At 37.9% G+C, this 24,406-nt stretch overlaps 1 protein-coding gene across 1 annotated transcript in view; it reads right to left on the reverse strand.

The window, feature by feature from the left end:
- Window positions 1-719: 719 nt before the first annotated feature.
- Window positions 720-24,406, reverse strand: part of WARS2 (tryptophanyl tRNA synthetase 2, mitochondrial) — a 38,459-nt gene continuing 14,772 nt past the window's right edge. Inside the window, exons 2-6 of the mRNA XM_062513157.1 lie at window positions 19,214-19,471; window positions 8,119-8,199; window positions 6,296-6,381; window positions 3,529-3,647; window positions 720-1,521 (exon numbers count right to left, since the gene is read on the reverse strand). Coding sequence (XP_062369141.1) covers window positions 1,073-1,521; window positions 3,529-3,647; window positions 6,296-6,381; window positions 8,119-8,199; window positions 19,214-19,471 — 993 coding nt within the window. The 3' untranslated portion in view covers window positions 720-1,072. The remainder of the gene's footprint in view (window positions 1,522-3,528; window positions 3,648-6,295; window positions 6,382-8,118; window positions 8,200-19,213; window positions 19,472-24,406) is intronic.

The raw sequence follows: 24,406 nt of genomic DNA on the forward strand, positions 1-24,406 counted from the left end.
CATGTACCACTACCCCTCTGCAGAACATGGTGTCTCTTTCTGGCAATTTCCTTTCGCCACACATTTCCCAACAAGTGCCACAATCCATGGATCCAAGTCTGTGGATCTTGTGAGGCCCAAGATCAGGGCAGGCTAACACTGCTCTCCCATTGCTACACTTTCTCAAGGCTCAGTAGTGAGGAGTCCATAAAGATCTATTCAAATCTATTCTGGCTCTGACCTTGGCACAATTTTCTAAAGAAGCAACTTTGTAAACTTTACAGAAAGTTCTCTGATTATTAACCCAAGATTTCTTTGATTCAGGATTACATCTTCTCTTCTGCACCTTTTTTAAAGCAATCCTAGACTTGATGCTTAACTGAAAATTCAGGAGCTTCCTGCTTTACAGAACAGCAGGTGAAATAGGAGCAGCTGAAGCACATGCCATTTCTTACTGAAGTACCTTAGACCTGACCAGCAGGATGGCACAAATGGCAGAAGTGAAATTCACTTAATGCAAACTACCTAGATACAAAAAAAAAATTCACACTGAATTTGACAACACTATAGGGAGAAGCAGTAAGTTCTCTCTTCATCACCCTGACCATTTATTTTTAAGTCTCTGCTTTTATTCTGGTTATCCAAGAACATGTTCAATCACCATATCAAAGCTTAGTAACTCCCAACAGGAAAAATTGTCCATCTGAAACGAGATCATATATACAGATAAGTATGCTCTTGAGAGGATTACAAATGCTTCTGCTAGATTCTGAACACCTTGTCTACACTTCAGCTTCTTGCAGTGGTCAATGGAAAAATCCAAAAAACTCACACAGGTGACCTTATAGTCTACTTTTGCACAATTTCTTAGTGAATTGTGATTGCTTCTATCCTCCCTCTTTGACTATCCAGACATGTTTAATACTGGTCCCACTGGAAATACCTGGCTTCATGTACATTTTTTTATTGGATCTTCCAGGAAGAAAAGTTTTTGTTTCAAACCAAAATGATTAAAAATTAATACATGATTTTGTTACAAATAACAAAATCTCTGACTCATGATACAAAAGTCCTTGAAGCTACTCAGCAGCTTCTATTGAAATCCAACCAGTCTCCTTATTTCTTGATAGATAGGGGCAGCCAGTTCTTTGGCTTTTTCTGCTCCATCCTCTAAAACCTTTATCAGATGGAACTTATCTTCCTGGAGTTTCTTGATTTCATTCCTGATAGGTGCAAATTTTTGGATAACTGACTCTGCTACCACCATTTTGTAGTGAGCAGTGTCGAGACCAGTGGCTTGGTGCAGGACTTCTTTGATGCTAAGCCCTGTTACTGCAGCATGAATGGACACCAGATTGGAGACACCAGGGCGAGCGGCGGGGTCGTAGGTCACCTCCGAGGTAAAGTCAGTCACAGCTTTGCGAAATTTCAGCACTATTTCATCAGGGCTATCTGCTATATTAACAGTAGCTAACTTCTGTGGGTCTGACTTGGACATCTTCACTGATGGATCTCTGAGGGATTTTATTTTCTTTGTTGTACCTTTAAAAAAAAAATGTTATGAGCACAGACAATGGTTTCTTATGACAATTGCTAAGAACAATATGCAGCTATATGATGAAGCTGTTTATCCTTGCTCAAAAATGAATTGCGAGCACAATCACATATGCTCTGTTTAGTCCTTGCACCCTTCCTGTCCTTCTAAGAAGCTACCTTCTTCCTCTCATAAACTGAATGAAGCCTGTTCCATTTCTCCCATCCTCACTAAGCACAAACTTCTGCTGGGGCTACACCTAATATTTTTTCTGGCTTACATGCTGATTTCCCCCCCAAATTTATCCTGCCTTCTATTACTGCACATTACTGAAAGGTTCTGAGCAGTGGAAAAACAGGTTAACTCCACTTGTTAAAAAAATCCAGTAAGAACCCCATAACAGTTAATCTCCTTATTTCAGGAACCTCTTCCACTCAAAATCTCTTGGCAATTTTCCTAAATTACAGTAAAAACAGTTATTACAATTCTCTAACTCAACACTGACCAGTTCTGTTAGATGCAAAACACTGTTCAGATAAGAAAGGTGTGGGTACTGTACAAACTGCTAAGATACATGCATGTACATGAAATAGATTAGTAGCATTAGGAGAATATTGCAAAGTACTTTAACAGCATCAACCCACACTGTTTCAGTTTTTCACCAAGAAATATATAATTCATGGAGTACATAAAGTATCACTTATCTCCAGAGTACTCGTACCAATTGTTTTTAGACACCTAAAACAGCCAACTAAATTTCCTGCATACTGCTCATAGACGGCCTGTGTACTCAGTGAAAGGATAAGAGTTCTTAAAGCATCCAATTCAGACTGCCCCAGAAAGTGCTTTGTTCTGAAATCACCTTTTGTAAGAGTCTGTCCTTTTTCTGCAAATTTGAAAGAGTCCAGGTAATCAAACTGTCTACAGCTAGTGAGTCTGAATAGGTCCCTACCTTCTCCATTCATCTAGGATATTTTGTTGGTTTGCATATACTTGTGAACTTAAGAAGGAATGCTTTCTGGGAGCAAAATGAAATGTTCTTTTTTTTTTCTTTTTCAAATTGAGCTTTTTATTTAATGGTAAAGTCTCACCTGCATTATAGGCTACACTCAGCTCCTCTTTATAGTGCTTAGTACTCAATTAGAAACTGCAGAGTCTGCAATCCCTAATATTCTCAGAACTCCACTCTAGGTCTAATACCGTTTTTTGCCACTGAGGCTTGAAAATTGAGAAAGGTTTATTACTGCCTGTCTTTTCTAAGGTGAGAACTTCTTGCCCTTTTGGGGGCGAAGGTCTCTACTGTGCATTCCTCTACATTACTCACAACAAAGATGCAATGCTTCATCCTTGCCCAATTCTTCACGTTTCTTAACAAACATGCCATACGTGCCATCTGACTCCTCCTCACCCCCCGGCCTATGACCTTATTGCTCAAAAATGGCTGAGAAGATTTTCTTTATAAGTCTTCCAGAGTCTAAGATCAAAACCGTAAAGTCTTGAGCTCTGTGACAGATACATATTGAAATACTCAAGTATATATTAAACACCCTTAAAAAAAATTGGAACACTGTACATATAAGCCAACAGGCTGTTCAGCCTGCTCAAAGTAAACATCTCCCACTCAGACACTGAACAATTCTACTTGCTAGAGGTCTCTTGCCTTGCTGCTTACATGTCTCCTGAATGAGCAACATGGAACAGAGACCCTACTCTTAAGAAGTCCAGTACTTGAAGAGCAAGGCTAACTGGCAGCAGTAGAGTGCATCTGGCCCCCAGGACTAGAATACCAGACGTCACATACATTCCTCGACCATGGATTTCTAAAGCCTTGTATCTATCTTAGGAGTTCATTTTCACAGCCTCTAATCTCTTGTTGCCAGTTTTTAAATTTTCCACTCCCTTAATATCAGTTTTCCCCCTTTTCTTGGTCCCTGAAACTATTTCCACAATATTTAAATCCATCTTCAACTTTGAAGCGCAGTTAAGGAAAAAAAAAATAACCAAGACCAGCTCACTTAAAATGGCTTTGGGCACAGGAAAGAATTCTCCATATTTCTTGTTGAAATGTTGTGCTATATCTTGGGCTAGTTCCAGGTGCAGGACTTGATCTTCTCCAACAGGAACACGTGTTGACCTTTTAATAAAAGACAGATACAGGAAACTCAGCAAAGCTCTCTGGTTCTGCTGAAATGTTACTCAAGACTGTCACAGCTTCTGCCATGACTGAGGGCCAGATTGAGCCAAACACTCAGTCCCAGCTAGATATAGGTGCTGTGGGAACAAGATCCCAAACTGAATATATTCAAGGATGACTCTGCTTTTTGTGCTGAACTGAAGAACATAACCAAGGGCAAAAATAGCCCTTTGTGAAGACATATATGGCAGATACCTGTAAGAGCAACTCATTAAATGAAAGGTTTCTGTAGTATCTCCTGCTGCCTCTTTACAGATCAAAGAGCACATGTGCAAACAAAGTAAGAAAGATCTGCAAGGCATAAAGTGCAAGCACCTTGTCATGTCAAGTCTCAGGAAAACATAACTGTTGAGGAGTTAACACTGAGGAGGTACAGAGGGAAGGTAAGAAGAGAGTGTTTCTTCCTCATCACAATTGCATGAATCATGTGATCCAGCACCTCTATTGCCACAACTGTTATTAGAGGATTAGAATTGCTAGATTCAAAGGATAATTTGATCTTCTGCATTGCACTCAATGGCTTGAATATGCTTCTGGAGGGAAACACAATCTGCATCAGAGGACATGAGGAGGTAAAGAATCCATTACTTCCCCTGGTAATTCTTTCCCACAGTTAATCATACTTGCTAAAAATGTATGATTCTTTTAGATGAGGCAGACTTGAAATCTTGCCAACTTTTGATTACTCTCCCATCCCCCTGCAGATTTTTTTTCTAAGGGTTATGGGGTGTTCAGCTATGAATACTGGACATGTTCCAAAGTAAGGAAGCTCACTATGCATCTTTCAAGTTCCCAGAAAATTTCAGATCAACACGGTACTCTATCCTTCCGATTCTGAATTACTGGGCTAACATCCAGGAATCAATTTGTCCATCTTTATTCCCAACCAGTCAGCAAGGCAGCCTAAAAACAGTTACAGTAGTCTATAGGAAATCACAGTGCCCTATAACTGAGAGAAAATCAGTTACCATAATCAATATACTTTAAGCAGGTCAAAATAAATGTTTCCATATGCGAAAATGATTCCATATTCACAAAGTCTGCCACAAAACAGAAAACATATTATCTCTATAAAAGTCTCTGCATGATACCTTACCTTTTTCCTTGCTGTCTTTAAAAAAAAATATTTCTATTCTGGTGCTATTTTTACTCCTTTCTGTCATGTATTTACCTTATGTCCATTTATCCTGTCTCTTTGATCCTTGGTTCATCTGAGCTTGTACTGTTTCTCTGACTCCTCCAGCTCTAAATTCTACTTCATGATTGCTGTTCCCTTCCTGTGTTTCCGTTTCTCACCATTTCTCGTTCCTTGTGTTATTTTGTTTACATTAGAACATTTCTTATTAAAGATATTAAGTCAAATTTCTTCAAAGAGATATTGTTTCTCTTTCACTTCCTTGTTGTGTGCTCTATGTGGACAACTTGCTGTTAACATAGATAGTAGCCAACAAACTACTGGCTTAACTAAGGAAAGATGAAACACCCGATCGTATTAGAGATGGAAGAGACAGGCATGGTTGAGCTCAATCAAAACAGTGTGATTTCTGATAAACTAGTCTAAATTTCACCCTTAAATACTTGACACTCAAATCACTCAAATATTTGACAATCAAATGGAAATCACTTCAAATAAAGTCATAACATTATATTTGAATATTATCATTATAATATACAAATTAATTCTGACTTCTGCTTGCGTCCCGTTGTTTTTAGATAAAATTTGGTAAATTAAAAATACTATCTCTTGGTCTTCTAACAGTCCTGTTTTCTCTACTATGATCCATTAACATGAAATTTATCTAGATCCATTTTTATGAATTCACAACTGGTTAATCTTGGTTAGTCTGACCTGACATCCTTGTCCTTAGTCATGTGTTACTTCTCTGTCTCAACCAATACTCACAACTCCCTTCAGAACAATGACACAAAGTACATATGCTCTGAACATAAAAATAATTCATACATTGTGCACTGTCCTTAACATTTACTTTAGACAGTTTAAATCATATTATGAAATACAACCAGTCAAGACAATGCACTACAAATTCTATCATCCAGGCTACAGGTTTAGGCATGCTGAGTCCCCAGTCCCTCACCAGGGGCTATTTCCACAGCAGCACACAGTACGACACTAAGAAAACTGAACCAGCCCAGGTACTACAATCTGCAGTCAATAACTTACACCTTTTCATCAGTATGAACTGGCCCACATACTAACCCCCCACTAATATAGGTATACTACACACAGACAGTTTAAGTACCTCTACAGTACACTGCAGAAAATAAAGCATAATTACTTTTAAAAATGCACATCTGTGTGAATGTGTAATATGCATAATTAAACATCAGTCTGTTATAATTCCCTTAGAATTATTCTCACGTGACCAGCTTTTGGTCTTTACAGCCCTGTCAGTAGCTTTTTTACCAGTCTAGATTTCAACCAGCCACTTAAGAGTCTGTCATCCATTTACAATCTTCTGATCTAATCACACCCAGCTCCCCTGCTCAGTAAGTTAGCATGTTGACCTGACACGCATTCATTCCCATGTAGCCAAACAGACATTGCCCATGGGCTCACATTCTCTTACTTGTACAGCAAAATATCTGCTGCTTGAAGCACAGGGTAAGTCAACAAACCAACAGTTCCTTCACTATTCTGGCTGGCACGCTTCATCTGTTTGGAAAAGAAAAACAGGGAAGAATCACACTTTTGACTAATGGTATCAAAGCCCATGATTTTAATTAATTAGAATTCTGAATAATTGAGTAATTTATTATGTAGCTCTACAGAAGACAGTATCGTGTAAAATCCACTCCTTACGAATATAATCTGGTTTATGTCCTATATTTATGAATTTCCCTACACTGCTCTGAAATTCTAGTGAGAAAGAAACATAGGGTTTCTTTTGTTTTCCATTTGTAACCTTATTAATGGAAATAATTTCACATGCAAAACCATCAGGCTGGGTTATTACACTTGTATATTACACATAAATCCTACCTTTAAAATAGTGTCTTCAGCAATACATTTTTGAAACACTTCATAATGGAGATACAAAAAGGTATTAATACCTGTGTTAGAGATCAAGACACAGTGATCACACACAGTCACCAGGATAGCCAGTGACAGCTGGGAGAACCTGTCACCAGTGACAGCTGACAGAACTACAGAGGCAGAGTCCAGTGGTTTCTCCATTAGTTCACACTGCGCCCTAAAATCCACCTAATGCATTCTGATGCTCCCTGATATGGATCACCTAAATTAAGACAGGCTACAAACACTAATTCTGTTCTAGCTATGGCATATCTATGTTTTACTTTTAGCACCAGTTAAATATGCTAACCCCCTTGAAATCTGAATTATTTAATTAAGACTGCTCAAATATATTTAGACTTGTCTCACACTCTCCAACAGATCCTGTATTCTGTCTACATCTCTAAGTGCCTAGGGTTCAGGGAACCTAATTTGCAAAGCCTTGCACCTGTAACACTTATCTATAGGTCTGGAAAGTCAATCCAGTCAAAGTAGGATTTAAGAGCTTAACTTTAGAGCCTCAGGTTTGAAAAGGTTTGCTTTAATCTATGCCATGCATTAACACTGGTTGCTGTATTTAAGTTTTACTGGTTTTATTTAATTAAGAAGGAAAACAGGAAAAAAGAAAACATCTGGAGGTACTTAAGACTGCTCTGAACTCTGCAAGCCAAACTGCTCTTAAGCAGTTGGGCTTTTTTTTCCTTTTTCAGATACTTTTCTCTCCTGTCTTTTTCTTTTTCTGCTTCCTAAATCTCAAAATAAAATACAAGGAAATTAAATGCAAGAACTCTGTTGATGCAGTCATGCTGATGCAACATCATGATTAAGAAGATGAACATTTGAAGCCTGTAAAGGCAAACATTTAAGATACAGTATCACTCAGAACATTTTTAATATTTATAATTTCTATACTCCTCTTCAAACATATGCCTTTTTTGAACACTCTTCCATAAAATCTACAGAGCAGCCACTCTTTATAGGGGAAAAAGAAAAGCTGTCTATGGAACTCCTTAATCAGCAAGGCCCAAGGTTTCCACTGCAATATCTTGCATTACTTTTACATTATTAAATAAGCATTGAAATAACACTGAATGTTCTAGCAGAATCAGTTTTACAGCAGTAAACAAACCTCTTATTTAGTATAGTTTTCTGCAAGTTTCTGCCAAAAACACCATTCTGTAGCTTCCAGCAGGAGAATGTTCACTAAGAGGAACAGACCTGGAGAGACATGTTTTCCCACAGGACTACAGAATTACTTAAACCTAAAGCAAGAATAACCAAGGCACAATTGGTACTTCATAGATGAAAAGTATTTCCAGGACAACATTTCTGCTGAATTGCCATAAATTTCTTTTCAATTTACCAAACTGTCCATACCTTCCACTGGGGCAAACGTAGCAGACGTGGCACATTAGTTAAGCACCCAAGAATCCAGGCAAGTTCTGCATGCTCAGGAACCTGAATGTATGAAGTTAAAGTTAAGTTAAATCTTCTTATTTTATATGAATATTTTCTCAAAGTCAATAAGAATAAATTGCATTAAAGACCAGAAAACCATTTATTTCTGTGTATTACTTTCTTAGTAAGGTCAAATGTCAAGCTAATGGAAAGTTTTGGACACTGCCAGGATTGAATGCTCTACATTAAAATAGTATAGCAAGGTTATTGATCCTATCCACTCATATATAAACATGAAGGAAAATGCTTTAGCAATAGCAGAGTTGAACACACATGTAAACTCCTTTGCTTGCATACTTGATTCACTCTTTGCAATATTGGCAGGTTTGAATCTTTAAGAGCATGATAGCTGTCTCAAAGATATTTAAAACTTCATGCCTGCAACATGATATAACAACCCAGACAGAAGGCAGTAAAAAGTGTTTGTTAACAAGTAAGAATTACTAGGATTATTAATTGCAATTCCTTTGTTGTCACATTTTAAATATAGTAATTTCCTAGATAGCAGTCATTGGACTACTTTGGTCACCAATGTGTAGAAGTATCCAACCTGCAGGCTACAGCTCAGTGGTTAGAAATATTTCAGGTTGATTCTTTCCCTTCTTTCTCCCTTTCCCACAGGTTCAGGGATTTTATTAATTCCCTCATGCTTATTTGACCTGCAATCTTCTGTGCACAAGACAAAGTGCAACAAAATACCGGAGTAAAATGAACTTCACGGAAAATACGAAGCACAAGACTCCTATTTCATCTAGAAGGAATCACCATCTGGCTCAAAGTGGTTTCTCATTTCTTTCTTCTAGTCACGGATGGAGAGGAGATGGTGCTCTGTTGCACTTGTGTTGACAAGAACCCTCTTTAAAAGCTATGCAGTCATTGATTCAGCTCAGTCAGATACTGCTTTCGCAGCCAAGACTACACGTGTGCTTCACTGGATCAGTGGATTTGACATTACATCAGTTAACAAAACACTAAGTGATCGAAACAGCATTTGTTGGGTTGAATACACAGTTCTGGGTCCTACCAAGTTATACTCATTTCCCATCTTCAAACATTAAGTCCTTTCCTAAGTAAGACTAAAGTGCTGAATACGCTGAAGAAAAAGCCTGATAAACTGGGGACAGAAGATGTAAAAGTATAATAAAGGGTAGAGGTTTCAGTTGGAATAAAATTCAATATCGGAGGCTAATGAGTCAGCATTCATCATCCAAACTGCAGTAACTGACTGTATATTGGTGTGTGAATCAGGAGGTTCTAGGCTTAAACCACAAATAATTTGTCAGACTAAATTGGTTTAAGCTACTGCATTCTGCTTGGCAAGAGGAGCAGGTAATTGCTGCCTTTGGTTGGTCATGGTGCATCTGCCCAAATGTTACTCATTTAGCTACAGCATTCCATCACACTGACTGCACAAATTTGATACAAAGAAACTGGAAGATGTGATAATGACACCAGCAGAATAAAGACTCAGTCTACTCTTCTGTTCACTGAGCAATACCCATGGATCACAATCAGGAGAAGACATTTTCCCAGACAAATTCAATCAGCTTCTTGATGCAGGTCCATTTAAAACAGCGGGCAAATGTCTTCATTAAACAACCAAAACACAAGAATGTAAGAAATAACATGGTACTGGATCACAAGGCAATGCAGTCTTGTGCTCTGTTGCCAGGAGTAGCATGTGAGGCAAACACATGAACCTACTGCTTCCTACAGCATCTTCCCCTCATACTTCTCCAGCATCCATAATTGTTGCACTAGGGAATATCAGAAGGTATCCCTGGCCCAGTCCTGGTAATGTTTCAAGATTTGCCAGGAATGGGTCAAATCCCTTACTGAATCAGCTGATACTGCCCACTTCACAACCCCATGGAGCAGCAAGTTCCAGAAGCTTAAACATGATGTGTAAAAAATAATTGAGCCACTAATGTATCCGTGTTTGTTTACTGGTTTTGAATACCACCTCTTTCTTATACTGCACAATTTGGTGAACAATTCCACATCTAGCTTATTCAGCATTTTTCTAATTTTGTAAACTTTGACTGCATATATGCCGCAGCCTTCTCCTCTTTAAACTGAAGCAACCCTGACTCATAGTTTTTTCCTTCTTAAGGCAGCTACTTTATCCCCTGCTGCATGAATTCCTCTTCTTTGTATAATACCAAATTAATTGGCTTGTTTTGCAGATGTAGACTATAAAACTTTATCCTATATTCAAACAATGGGCACACCAAGGTTTTGTATGGTGACAAAACATAATCTCCATCTTATTCATGATACCCTTTCTGGTGATGTGGTAATGATGACGTATCATTAGCTTTTTTGAAAATTGCTCGTGCTGAGCCAATGATTTCAGAGAACTGTCAATAATTACTCCAGGACTTTCTTTCCTGCATTGTGTGAAGAAGGTTTAGCCACTCTGTTTCATGAGTTTTTTGGAATTCCTTTCATTGGAATACCCATAAGGACTTAGCATTGCCCATGAACTTATGTTCACTACCTTCTTCAGGTCATGACCAGAACTACTCCCAGCAAGAATACCTCAGGAATATGACTGCTCACTGTGCCATTCAAAAAAAAAAAAAAAAAAAAAAAAAAAAAAAAAAGCATTACAGCCTATGTAGCTCTCGACAGCAAAATGAAAGGAAACAGAGAAGAGACATCTCATATTTGGATAAATCTACAAAATTATTTCCAGTTGATTCTTATTCTGTTAGGTTGTGCTTATTGTGCCATCACAAGGAAAGAAGCATCACTTTTCACACAATTTCCATTAAAAAGAGTAGAACTGTTAGAGAGGTGTTCTGCTTGCTTTTTAAATTTATTTTTTAAAGGAGGTCACCCAATCATCTAACTAGGATTTCAAGAAATAAAAATATAAAGAGTTCCAATTAATTCAGGCTATTCTGTGCATACTTTAACCGGTAAAGAACTCAATTTCTTTTGCATTTTAAAATATGACAATGAACTACTGTCCAGAGCTACGATGTACTTCAGGAGTTACCATGTTTTTCAAAAGAGAACAGATAATAATAAACTTAACTCTTTTCCCATGAAGACACAATTTTCTCAGCATGCCCTCTCCCCCAAATATGTCAGTGTAAAAATAATACAAATGGTAAAAAAAACAGAATTACATCTATTAACAAAAACCACAACCAGTGACAGTCCCTGAACTGTACATCAAAGCAAACTCCAAGAATATTACAATCACTGGTAATTCTGAAAATCAGCTATCTAATAAATTAAATCCTTCAGGTCCATTTTAGCTACTTTTGTGTCCTGAAAAAAAATATAATCGACTGTTTTCAGTATAAATATTATTTTATTGGGAAATATTTCTTGCAGCCCTGCTGAAAATATTTCCAGGAATAACAGTGTTTTAAATGCTCTATTTATTGTTTTCCTTTTACGAAGTCAACTATTTCCCATTAAAAATATTCCAAAATATCTTAACCAGATCCTTTTTCAGACAGCCCAAATCCTACCCCTTGCTCTTCTCAGTAAAAACAAGTTTCTCTCTTTTTTCCTGCTCTGTGCTCTTGCTCATTTTAAGTTTTCTTTTCTAATCTCATACAAGTCTGTGAAAAACATCAACATTTCTCAAAGGGTTAAGATGGTTATCTCTATGCTATTACCAGGGACACATTTCCTCCTTTACTCTCTATTGCATTAACCATCCCCCACAACCTGGCTTACTAATCAGTAATCGAAGAGTTATTTCCAGACCAAACTACCTACATTCCTTCCTTGTGGCTTGACAAGGCCAAGGCTACATAGCCAGATGCCTTTTTTATTTTTTTAAAGCACACGTATTTAACAGAGGTGACCACCTCCAAATGACAATGAGTAGTTATCTAAAAGGCACAAACATTTCTGTTTCTTCACTGGAGTGCCCTGCTCCTCCCTTTTAAAAGACATATAGCTTCTTAATTATTTACTTGTGCAGCCATGTGAAGTTATTAAACTCAGGTCACAATTTATACTTGGATCATCTCTGGAACTTTATATGCTGAAGTACAATCCTAGGGCTTCTTCCTGCAGACCTATTTTTTTGCCCTTGACGCTAGCTATTCCTTAGCAAATTATTGCTGATATTCCCTGGCCACAGCCAATGATATATACATGGAAAACGAGTAGCTACTTTAAGTCCAAATAATTCTAGATAACTTTTCATGATGAGACACACAGCTGAGGAAGACAGCAAGCCATGAGACTCATGAACAGTGGGAGAGGCATGAATACTGCAAGCAGATCTGAAAGCAGGCAAATCAGCAACACTGGGCCTCAGCTTTCTGAGGTTATAATACAAAGTTGTATGTTGGCAGCTGAACTGGCTTTCTGCAGAAAGAGATGCAGTGTTTAATTTTCAAGATGGATTTCCTCCAGTTGCAACCCATAGCCCTTCTCTGTAAGGCACAACAATTTTGCTGCATATCTGTCATGTGGAAACAGCCTTCCCTCAGTAGTGTAACCTCATTAAGGGCTACATTTTAAAGGGGCAGTAAATTTAAAAGATTTAATTTTGACAGAGTAGAGTACAAACAAATAGTCTCAGGAGGTAATTTGGATAGCTGTGTACTAAAAGAGATTGGAACAGAGAAGGGAAAGAGTCCTACATTTAAAAAGAAATTAAACATTTTTTTTAGGACTTCTGTCTCTTCTAGAAGTACCAGTAAGAGCTTCTGCAAAATTCAAGAGTCCGTCTTAAAAGCAAATGATGCTCATAATTTTCTTAAGTAAGAGGTAAGGTTTTATTAATGCCTAAGGTTGCAGGCAGTATGTTCAAGATACTTAGCAATGTGATTCTATATTATACAGCTAAAGAAAAAAAGGCCATAAACAAGACAAAAAAAATAGACTACCCTTGAATCAAATGCACACAGTGCAGGTACTGTTATGACAGAAAATTTGCCACAGTATCCCAAATTCCTGTTCAAAGAAATAATTGATTGGGTAGAATAATTTACGGTTACAAAGGCAGTATCAGACTTAAAGAACATGTTAAGCAATTTATTGAATTGAGGGGCTGGTTATCTAGTTATTCTCAGTAAATGTGTCAGTATCTACAGCTTTCACCTTTACCTTGGAACAATTTAGTCAGGTATCCTTATTTGTATTTGGCTAAAACATACAGAAATAAGATCTGTCTCTCCTTTCTGAAGAACTTGATCAAGAATATTCTCACAGGAATCAAGCTTCACTGGTTATAAACCCTGACAGACCACAGTAACTTGGCTGAAGTACCCTTTCTTCGCCTTTATTCATTATGAATTTAACTTATTTTCAGAAACATTTTCCTAGTATAACCCCCAATACTGTTAGAATAATTGGTTTGGTGTGTCGAGAAAACTGGTGAAGAGAGGAAAATATAACAGCTACATAATAGTATGAGATGAAGAAGGTAAATTAAAGCAGAAAAGAAAAAGAGAAATCCTAGTGAACCATGGCTTTCCTTCCCACTGAGCTCTGGTTATGTCTAGTCCAGTCCATGAGAGAGAAAACAGAGGAATGAGAGAAGCAGAATAATTTTCTAAATTAAACAGTCACATACTTCCTCTTATGACAGGAAGTTTTCAATGGACCGTGCTAAATTAATGTACTTTTATGAATTTATAAGCTATGATGCAATGGAAGCTTTTCAGCCCCTCTGAAAATTGGAAAAGGGGTAGCATGAATTTATTCAAACTCTGCCCACAAAACAAAGCAGATGGATACTTCTGGAAAATAACAGCAGTGAAACAGTGCACACATTTATATTGTTGTAGTTTGGCTTTTGGAGTTAAGGCTAAGACAAATTTGCAAATTCCCACCTCCCAGAGTTACTGCTTCAATTTGCTTGCACACTGCAAGAATACTGCAGCTGATTATACTCAGAAAATAAATCACCCTATGCAGAAGGATGAAAACTGCAATTTTCCGCCCAGAAACTGAACATTATGTTGTCCAGAAACTCACAGGACTCCTCAGAGAAGCATTCATGCAGCGTATCAAGCCCTGCTTGCTGAATCAACTCTGATGGAATTTTAGTTTCTCTTGGGACATTTAGCATGTGTCTACTACAATAGATAGGTGGACAGGAAGAACAGCCTGAGACCACATAAAAGCAAAATCAGTTTCTAATATTGTTTTGACTGTGAAGCAGATGAGATACAAGATGGCTATGGGTAAGAACTGAAATGTGTAGTGTACCCACCACGAGTCAGAGAACATGGGTTATATCATATAAATTTACCATGTGTGCAGATTTGCAGATTGCAGATTGTCTTCCTTATTTACCACCCCCCCACCCCCCCAAAGTCCTTTTTGGTTTTAATAAAAGATCTAAGTTTTACGACAGATGACTGTTACAGCTTTTATCAGTTATGGTAAAATTTAAGGAAAATATTTTCAGTTTCTTCTAATACTCTCATGATATGGTGTATAAGTCATTATTCCATAACTTCTTTTTTATGCCTGGTAGGCAAAGGCAGCCACTTAAAGCATATCTTGACATTATTTTCTCTAAGAGGGTTTCATACATCTTGCAGCTGTACTCCAAATAAAAGTGCACTATTTTGAAATATGCATATATTTTTATTTTTTATTCTTACTAAAATTGTCACTTTTCTATAAATTCCTACTGGAGAAAATATAATTTAACAAGATGTAATGAAAGTGCTTCTCTCACTAGGAGGCCATTTTACTGTCCAACATACACCACAACTGTTTTTCCAGATATTCTAATTAAATGTGCTTGTTTATAACCCTTCACAGACAATGTGGTTCCAAATACTACCCTAAATATTCATCACAACCCTTCTTGCTTCTAAATATTTTCAAATTATCATCACTTGTTCTCTGTAGCCACCACTTCTCTAGGCTGGAATTCAAGTTTTTATATGGCAATGCAAGTGTGGGAGGCATTTGTTGAATTGCAATGTATTAAGACCAAATACGCAGCCAGCCATTAAGTTACTGTTTGTACATGTTTTGAAACAATACAATCTATAAATGGTAAACTCTGAAGCATACTAAACTAATTTTCATCCAACTGGCACTTTTCATTTATAGGTAATTTAGCTGTATATCCAATACATAAGAACATAGGCCATATACTCTCTAAACAATACAATAAAAATTTGCCTATGTAAAATTTCTGTCACTTTTATTTAATTTTAGTTGAAAGGTGAAGATATCACTGAAATCTGTTCTGGGATTCCAAGTCAACTTCACCTGTATCTTTACTTATCATAGCAGCACCTTTTGGATCTAGTATAAGCACGAGGGGTATCTATTCTCACAATACTTTCCCCCACCAGTCAGTCTGTGATTCATATTGTCCAGCCTTTTGTCTCTTGCTTGTATTGAAAAGGATGATAAAGTGTGTGAAAACTCTGGAGGCAGGTATTTCAGATGTCTCTGGATTAGAGATTTGAAAAAAAGCCTAAGTAAGTAAAATAAGTGAAACGCTTACCAAAAAGCACAGGCCTTTTAAGAAACCAAGTAGCATTATTTCTTTTCACATATGGCAAACATATTCCAGAGAAGCAACACAAGCAGCAAAATATAGAAAGAATAAGCCAAACAAAAAAAATAAAGAACAAAAACCCACCCCTTTTCAGCAATTCCAGACCACTCTTGCCCAGTGTAATCCAGAGAAAGGGGGAGGACACAACAGCACTCACATGAATGACTGCATGAGCAATTCCCTTAGTGGGGCTTACCATTGCTAGTAATACACATATTAATAACATATACTTCTCTTGTGCAAGAATTTCATTCTACATTTACTGATACATAATCAGGGTACAGAAAAAGTCATCAGTTATGGTGGGTTTTGGCGATTAAATTAAAAGTTCATAAACAATAATTTTGTTGCACGACATTTGTTTAAAAAAATGAACAGAAATGTCACTAAGGAGTAATTAAAGAAATATTTCTGTGATCTGCAGATTTGGTAATTTTCTAGATAGAACTCAAAACACAACAATAATTACAGCATGCTAAGGTACCGAGAATTCTCTCATTTAGCAGTTTGATCTGCCATTGAAAAAACCTACTCAGTCCATAACTAAACACCTAATCCACTTCTCTTTTTGTGGCTGGATTTTTACTGCTTTCCTGCTGACCTCTGGAAGTACACACCCTATTTCAGTATACAATCAGTTTTGGTCACTTTGCTTTACACCTCAGCCAAATGTTTGTAAACTAAAGTGAGGCTTTTTTAGACCACCCTTGGAGACTGCTACAGTGGCTGAAAAGGAGGCCAGCTCCCTTTTTTTTTTTTTTTTTTGAAATCTGAGAAATTTCCAATCAAAATCAAGCAATAAACTTTCTTGATTAGCAATAGCTGCAATTCACCTTCATTTTTAGGAACAATCATCTTGATATTATGACATTCCATAACGTACTATTTCATTATCATCCTAAAACAATAATCACATTAGCAAGGTTCCTGTCTCCTTTCCTCACATCAAGAGCTACACGCAGACACTCCTTTTAATTGCTTCCAGAGAAACATCTGGTGCTGCCTATGTAAATGTAACAGATCACAGTGCATCTCTGGGTATACCTGACCACTTCATACAGTTTGTACAGACTTGGTTTGGGGAAGCTGACAAACCACTTTAGCCTGAACCAGAACTGAAACAGTCTATACTCACAAACAACTGTAACAGTTCTTCTGATTGCAGTGTGACAATGAGCTTTCAAAAATATGCTAGAATCAGCCACTTCTGAAAATTGTATGGGTACTTGTGTGGTAATTATTGGTAAGAATAACATTCAAGACATCAGACATGGCTCAAACATTTAATCTAATGGTTTAGATTTGTAAGAACAATGACCATTACATCTGGACAAATATGAACACAGAAAAATCAAGGTAAAAAGGCAGTCTATTTAACTGAGGCCAGCCTAACCACCATAAGGAAAATCAGAATCATATTTGTTGGAAACTTTCATTTGATAAAGCTGAACATGTTCAAGTTTAGCTATCTTAGGTTTTCACTGGTTTTTGACTGTATTGGTACTGCAGAAGCAAAGCACAAAGAGCCATAATTTCCTGAGTCTTGACACTTTCTCTTTGAGGGTTCAAAGATTCAATCTCTGCATTATTATATTGTGACAGATACAACACATTCTCTGTGTTTGAGTGCAATGTAAGATCCTCACTGATTATCTTCTAGCTTCAGGGTGAAGCCTGAATGTTGGTTTTAGCAAGACCTGGAAAAGCACTAGTTTAGCTTTTAGACCAGTAGGAACATGACAAAAGCAACACTGGACCAGATCAAATATCCATCTCTGACAGCAACCAACAAAAAAAAGAATGTAAGTGCAGAAAAGCATGGATATTCTCCCATCTGTGGTTTCACCACTTCCTGTAGAGGTGACTGCTCAGATATGCAACAGTCCCAAAGCAATTTTTTAGATTAATTTGTTGAGTCCCCTTCTGAATTCATATAAATTTCAGCATGCACTGTACCCTGTGTCAAGGGGTTTTGTATCCCAATTGTGGATTTTGTGAAATGCATCATTGTTATGCTTGTGTTGAATCTTCCAGGTGTTAACTTGTTTTGATATTTGTCAGTTCACATTCTTCAGTGATTAGAACAATTTCTCTGTATCACCTGCAGTTTTACAAAACTTCACTTTATTCCTCTCCAACCATAACCTGCAAAGCATTTATCCTTCATGCTGAAGAGTCCTCTCTGTGTATCTAGTCACTGATAATGTGTTGTAACTAATTGAATTTTTCAGTTGCTTGAAAACAAGGAAAAAAAACCCTCTCTAGACTTGTTTTTACTGCATCATTGGCTTGTAACTCACCTTGTGATTATTCCAGCTAATGACTTTATCATTTTAAGGCTGACAAGTCAGAGTAGAGGAAAATTAAAACCCAAGCTGGTAACATATTTAAAATTATAAACAGATTTTTAAAAACGGGATGAATTTATTTAAACGTATTTTCACTAGAATTCTGAGCTCATCTATTTATACTGGTTTTTTAATACAGAGGAAAAGTGAAGCAGGAAGTATATCTGTCTTCATCAATTCATTATTCACCAGGGATATAAAGCTATGATTACCATTTGCAGTTTAACAACCCCAGGAAACTCTGACTGTAAAGAATTATGTTGAAAGGGAGAATGCAACACCATTTCAGCTTGCATCAATAAAATTCAGATCCTGTGTGCACATCACCTTTGCAGTTCTGTTGCAAGATGGACACCCATTTTTGGGTGTCTTCACAAGAGCAGAAGCTATGACGAATCTGTGTCTGTGAAAATTACAAAAGTTTGCCAGTCTAGAGTCAATAACAGAAAGTTCATTGAACAAGAAACTAAGCTGTGTTCCAGGAAAATATAACATGTGATAGCTATATGCCAAGTGGGAAGGTAAGCCCAGTACCCCTCAGGGTAGTCAAGAGAAGCACATGGTTTACATACAAATTACCAGACCAGATGGAAAAGCATGCACATGAAAAGGACCTTATAGCAAAGAAGGGAAAATAAGTCCCAGAGAAGATGTAACCCCCTGATGATCAGGGTGGAATTAATACAAAACTTACCACGTTAACCACCTGCTACTTTGTGATTACTGTGCAGCTGGCAGAATAAGTGGCAAGGACTGATACAAAAGCTTAGAAACATGTTTTCCTTACCTTTATGGCTACACAGGCCACATTTATGCATTTATGAGTTAACCTCTTGTTGACTAAAGCGTTACAGAGACAAATTAGTGATCTTCTAACAGATGTTTGAAGTGTTTTATTCATAACCTGCACAAACTCCTAATTCTGCTTCAGAAAATTACAGTGTACTTATCCCTAAATGGGTTTCTCAGTCATGCTTGCCTCCTTCAAAATTTCAAAACTGCAGCAAGGGATAAGTTTAAAATCCAACACTACTAACATTTTCTAGGACCACCAACATGATAAAGGAGCTCAGCAATGAATGAATTCAACTAATTCCTTAAGATGTGTGGAAAGCCACTAAATCAGAAACAAATCGAACACAACAGGAGCACTCACCAGTGACTGCCGGAACAGGAAACACTTCTTTGGGTCAATCCCACAGGCAAGGATGGCAGCAGTGGTGTCCAGGATGTTTTGGCGCAGGACAGCTGGCTCCTTGGGCATGGTGAGCGAGTGCATGTCCATAATGCTATAGAGCACTGAGCTGCACTTTTCCTGCAGATTCACCCAGTTCTGAATGGCTCCAAGGTAGTTACCCAGATGAGGGGTCCCAGTTGGCTGGATACCAGAGAAAATCCGATCCACGACCATATTCTGGGACAAAGCATTGGCAAAATTAATACAACTTTTTTTTTTTTTGACAGATTCTTTTATATTTTAAAGTAATTTAAAAAGCCTCATTTATGCCTGTCTCTTCTCCCTTCCTGTCAGTGTATTAATGTATAAATGACCTCAGAACTGATAACTGCAGTAAGTCAGTTAAAATACTCTTACAGCAGAGAGACTGACAACTGCCGTAATTTTAAACTGTCAGACTGCATATGCAAAAAAATACAGCTGTAAACAAGATTGGCAAAAAGTTGGTCTCAGAAACCAAGTGGCAGATTATTCTACCTTCTTTTGCACCGAGGTTGTGTGTTTCTTTTTAGTTTCTATATCCACTCTGATACAGAAACTTAGGGTCACAGTGTAGAGAAATTAAAACATTTTTGTTGTAAACTCATGCAATGTCCAACATTTAGAGTTAGATTGCCATCTTAACTCCCATGAACATTGAAGTCTTATTTTTCTAGCTGCAAAGAACATTTTGAGGAGCTCCTGAGAGAAACTGGCTTCTTGACCCAAAGGTCAAAGAATAATGAAAGAGGTCATGAAAGTTCTGAAACTCCATTTTGGCAGCAACAGAATTTCTAAAACAGTTCTACAAAGAAATATGGCTATAGCTCAAGATCACACCTGGAAAACTGTCCATGCATCTGGACCAGTAAAATGTCAACACTGGAAAAGAGTTCACAGAGAAACAGCAAAAACAAAAAAAGACTAAGAAGCTGAGGTTGTGAGCAAAGATTAAAAAGCTTGAAACATGCATAACTTGGCTAAGTGACAGTTACCATCTTAGTAAGTTTGTTTTCCTGCATCACAGCCCTCCATCTGACCATTTCCTCAGAGCCCTGAGCTGTCAGCATATGATCAATTACCTCCCCGACCTTCCCAAAGAATTCCACCATATTCAGAAGTAGCTCAGCAATGTCTTATGTGAAAATGCTTGTTTCATGCCAAGTTGCAAGAGCATGCAAGACCGCTCAACTTATAAAAGAGGGTCCCCCCTCACCAAAGCAAGTTGTACAATACAAATCCTCAGACTCAGTTGTGTGGCAGTATCATCAATTTCATTATGCTTACGGCTGCATGATTTTTCTCCTGCTAACTTTTATGAGCAACATCTATAACTTAGCAGGAACAATTTATTTTCTGATGTAGTCTGTTTTCTTTACTGTGAATCTCTTACAAATGTGTGTGGGAGAAAAAAAAAGTCATACAGCTATTAAACCACACAAAATGGAAGTAAAAGTCAAGGCCAAGTACCATTATTTTTAACTGTTAAAAAAGGACTTTGAATTTACTTAATTCATTTTGACTCAGACTTGAGAAAAATTAATGAGAAAGTGTACTATAGTTAGGAAAAGCCTAGACTATTTCTTTCTAAATTTGCTGAAAAATTATCTTTTCTTTCAAAGTAAGCCTATTTTTCAGATCAAGACAATTTTCGTACCCAAAGTTTAAGTGTTTGTGCTGACAGACAAGAGCAGCTTTGGGCTAGCTGCCATGCTAATTTCTCCTGCTCACATAAATACCTACATCTTCAAGTCTTGATGGCAACTCCTTCACCCCAAGTATCTCAAGTATCTTATTGACTTCTAGTATATTCTTGAGTCAGTTTCTAAGTGTTCTTGGGAGAGCCTCCAGCACAGGAGCTTCAAGATAATCACCTGAAGCAATGAAAAGTACACCACTTCTTCCCACAGCAATTCCAGCTTCCAGTCCTTGCGTTTCAGTCCTTGACCACCCATGTGTCTCTCTTCTTCATTATACAAAAATGGAATTATGGCACTCAATTTCTCACTTGGCATTTGATTCCTTGTTTTCCTAGGAACCTACATCAGAACATTTCTCACCACTCACAGAATTCACTCGCCTCCCACTAAGCTATTACCTGGCCCAGGACTGCAGCCAGCTTTCTGTTAACACTGAGAAGGGCCAGGTGCTCTCCTACAGAAGGAGGCATTCGACATGAGATGAAGTCTTACATAAATTGGGATTCACTGGACTTCAGAGCTGTACTTCTATTACTACAGGCCTAGAGCAGCTGCTAGGCAATGCAACAGGTACTTTACAGGCATAACATTTGTCTTTCGCTTCCTGTGTTTCTTAGCCAAGACAAGAAGAAGTCAGGAAGCAAATAGTTGAGCACTAACATGGTGTTCTACCCCTATGGGGATCCCAGAACAGCTGTTTGTCAGAGCACAAAGCCTTTTTTCATATCCACACCTCCTCTCCCTAAACTAAAATCCTGATGCTTCTTCCCACCATTACTTCTCCCCACAGTACTGCTTGTTTTCTGGTGCCCATTTATACGCCTGTTTAACAATACTCTTCTTCACAGACTATACTTCTTATAGCCCTACTCCATTTTCTTATTAGACAATTTCATCCCTCCTGTATTCTTTTCTTCCTCCACTTGTGCTTTACACCCCTTGCTTCCCCAAAGAGCTCTTACACACAGCTCTCGATATACAGCTCTTACTGCGTATCAAGACAGTAAGAAGGCACAGAGAATGCCCTGTTAAAGTTATTACTATATTTACTAATTAAACTATTACTGCCTTGACTTTACATAAAACATGTTTTCTACCTGCATATTTATAAAAGCTAAGAAATGTTATCATGTGCCAGAAATCCACTATGGACCCACATCAATTAAAATATGTTAGGATGACCAAGTTAAAGCATAGTGCAGAAACTTGCATATCTTCCAACTTTAGTCTAGTAAAAGACATCATCACCTGACATGTCTCCTGATGTTACTGCTGCTTTTCCCCAGGACCCTGAAGCTGGTGCTACTTCAGTGCAGGAACAGCTCTACCCCCTGGGGTAACTGTGCATTATACAGGGCACAGGAATTTCTGTGCAGTCAGCACAGATCAGCTCATGTGCCAATACCTTGACTCAAAAAGTGCTGACACCCTGAGTCTGTGGAGAACAGTTCTGTCTAGAACCTTTGCTGGTCCCCAAGGCAGACAGACCCTGTTCCCTTGCAGCTGAAGTCCTTGCTTCGTCTGTTTCCCATAACATGTTTGTATCTGCCTTTTCAACTTCTCAGATCCCTGTTTAGTCTGTAGATAATGTTACTATGAACATATTAGATGCATTGGCAAAACTGTGTCCCTTAATGCGAGTATAATACACTCAATACATAAAAATGTAATAGTGACATCTAAACAGGAAGTTTGAGAATGTCTTTCACCAAGAAAATACAAGACATCAGAGTCTCAGCATAAACTGTATGTTCAAACACTGTACTAACTCCAAATATTCAAAGGCTAACAATGAGCTAATGAAAGGTACATTTGTTGTAATACTCCATAAGTTAGCATCTGGTGACACATCACATGTTGAAAAGAAAACATACAATGTACAATGTCAAATGGACACAGTTTCATATAAAGAAAGAACCAAGTTCTCTATCCATTAAAGAGAGTATCTGTGAAAGCAAGCATGACATCTTTAATGGTGCTTTGTATGTTCAAATGCTAAACAAATACTTACAAAAGGTTTGCTCAGTATAAGGGCAATAAATAGCAATTGAAACATTAGAAACAAACAGTAGCAGTATTATATTCAGTCTAAGCTCAGCAACTACTTAACCTGACACAGAGAACTCACAGAAATAAGTAAATGCAATAATGAAAACTGAGCTAGGCTGAACCTGACTAAAGCATTAGCAAATCCATTACAAAGAACAAACCCATACTGGCTCCCAGCTGAGGGACCAGTTGACTAGAAGTCTTTCATCTTTAACCCCTTTGATTCCATTTAACAACATAAAGCACAAGAAGTTACAGCAAACAGGGTGGCATGAAATATTCTATTGTGTTAGCAGAAGCCTATATTAAAAAAAGCCTACACAAAATACCCTCAAATGAATCTTGGGTTTCTTGCACTAAAAATATACAGAGAACATTGCTCCTTTGGAGAGAGTTTACGTTCCCTGTTTGTTCACTCCGTGAGAAGCAGCGGGCAGCATAGCAGCGTGGCAGGGGACTTCTGCCTGGTACCATGAAATCATGGGGCTGGAATGCACTTCAATGGAGCTGTTAGGTCAGGGGATAGGAGCTGTGTGCTCCAAAGCACTGGAGCTGGAAAAGGATAAAAACAAAAGGAGTGAAGACTTCCCAGTGGAGCAGAGTGAAAGCCACAAGACATGCAGCTCCAGCCCAGAGGCACTCACTCATTCAGACATCTGTAGTAAGCACAGTGTGAGCCTGCTGTTGGTATGTTTAACTCTGTGTGGTGTGTGCACCTCCACCAGTAATGCTGCACGGTATTCCTCACACCTGTTAAGAGCGCAGTATCTGACAGATGATTTAGCATCTATTTGCTTTCTCTCTAAAAGACCTCTGCATGGCAATTCTAAACACCACAGTGCATTTCTCAGCTGCATTACTGAATGAAGCTTGGCTTCAAACCCATAAAGATTCAGGTGTTCTCTGACCTAACCTCCCTTTTGTCATGAGATAAACAATTGCTACTCCTTATACTGAAACAATATCAATATCCAAATACACTCAAATAATCAGGAATAAGCATTGCATCCTTATCCCAGAGTAGGATGGCCAAAGTCTGGTCCTGCCAATCCTGAAGCATGGCCATGTCCATTTTCAACGCAAAACAGGAAAGATGACAGTGTCCAAAAATCAAATTCTGCTCTCTTGGACCAAAGCAGAGCTTTCTCTGTATGGAAGGAGAGCTACAACTGTCAAGGCCACAATTCAGCAGTCAAAGCCACAATCATTCCCTCTCATGAGACAGATGTGCCAGAACTGGAAGACACACCCAAGTTGATAAAGGAAAAGATCCATGCAGATCCAAGCATCCCATGTTACAGGCAATTCTTGGTGTCCTGGTTATACACTTCATGTTTATCTTTATGAATTCTGTGACTGCTGAACACAAGGATTTATTTACCTG

This window comes from Cinclus cinclus, chromosome 2 (assembly GCF_963662255.1).
Source record: "Cinclus cinclus chromosome 2, bCinCin1.1, whole genome shotgun sequence".
Taxonomy (NCBI): Eukaryota; Metazoa; Chordata; class Aves; order Passeriformes; family Cinclidae; genus Cinclus; species Cinclus cinclus.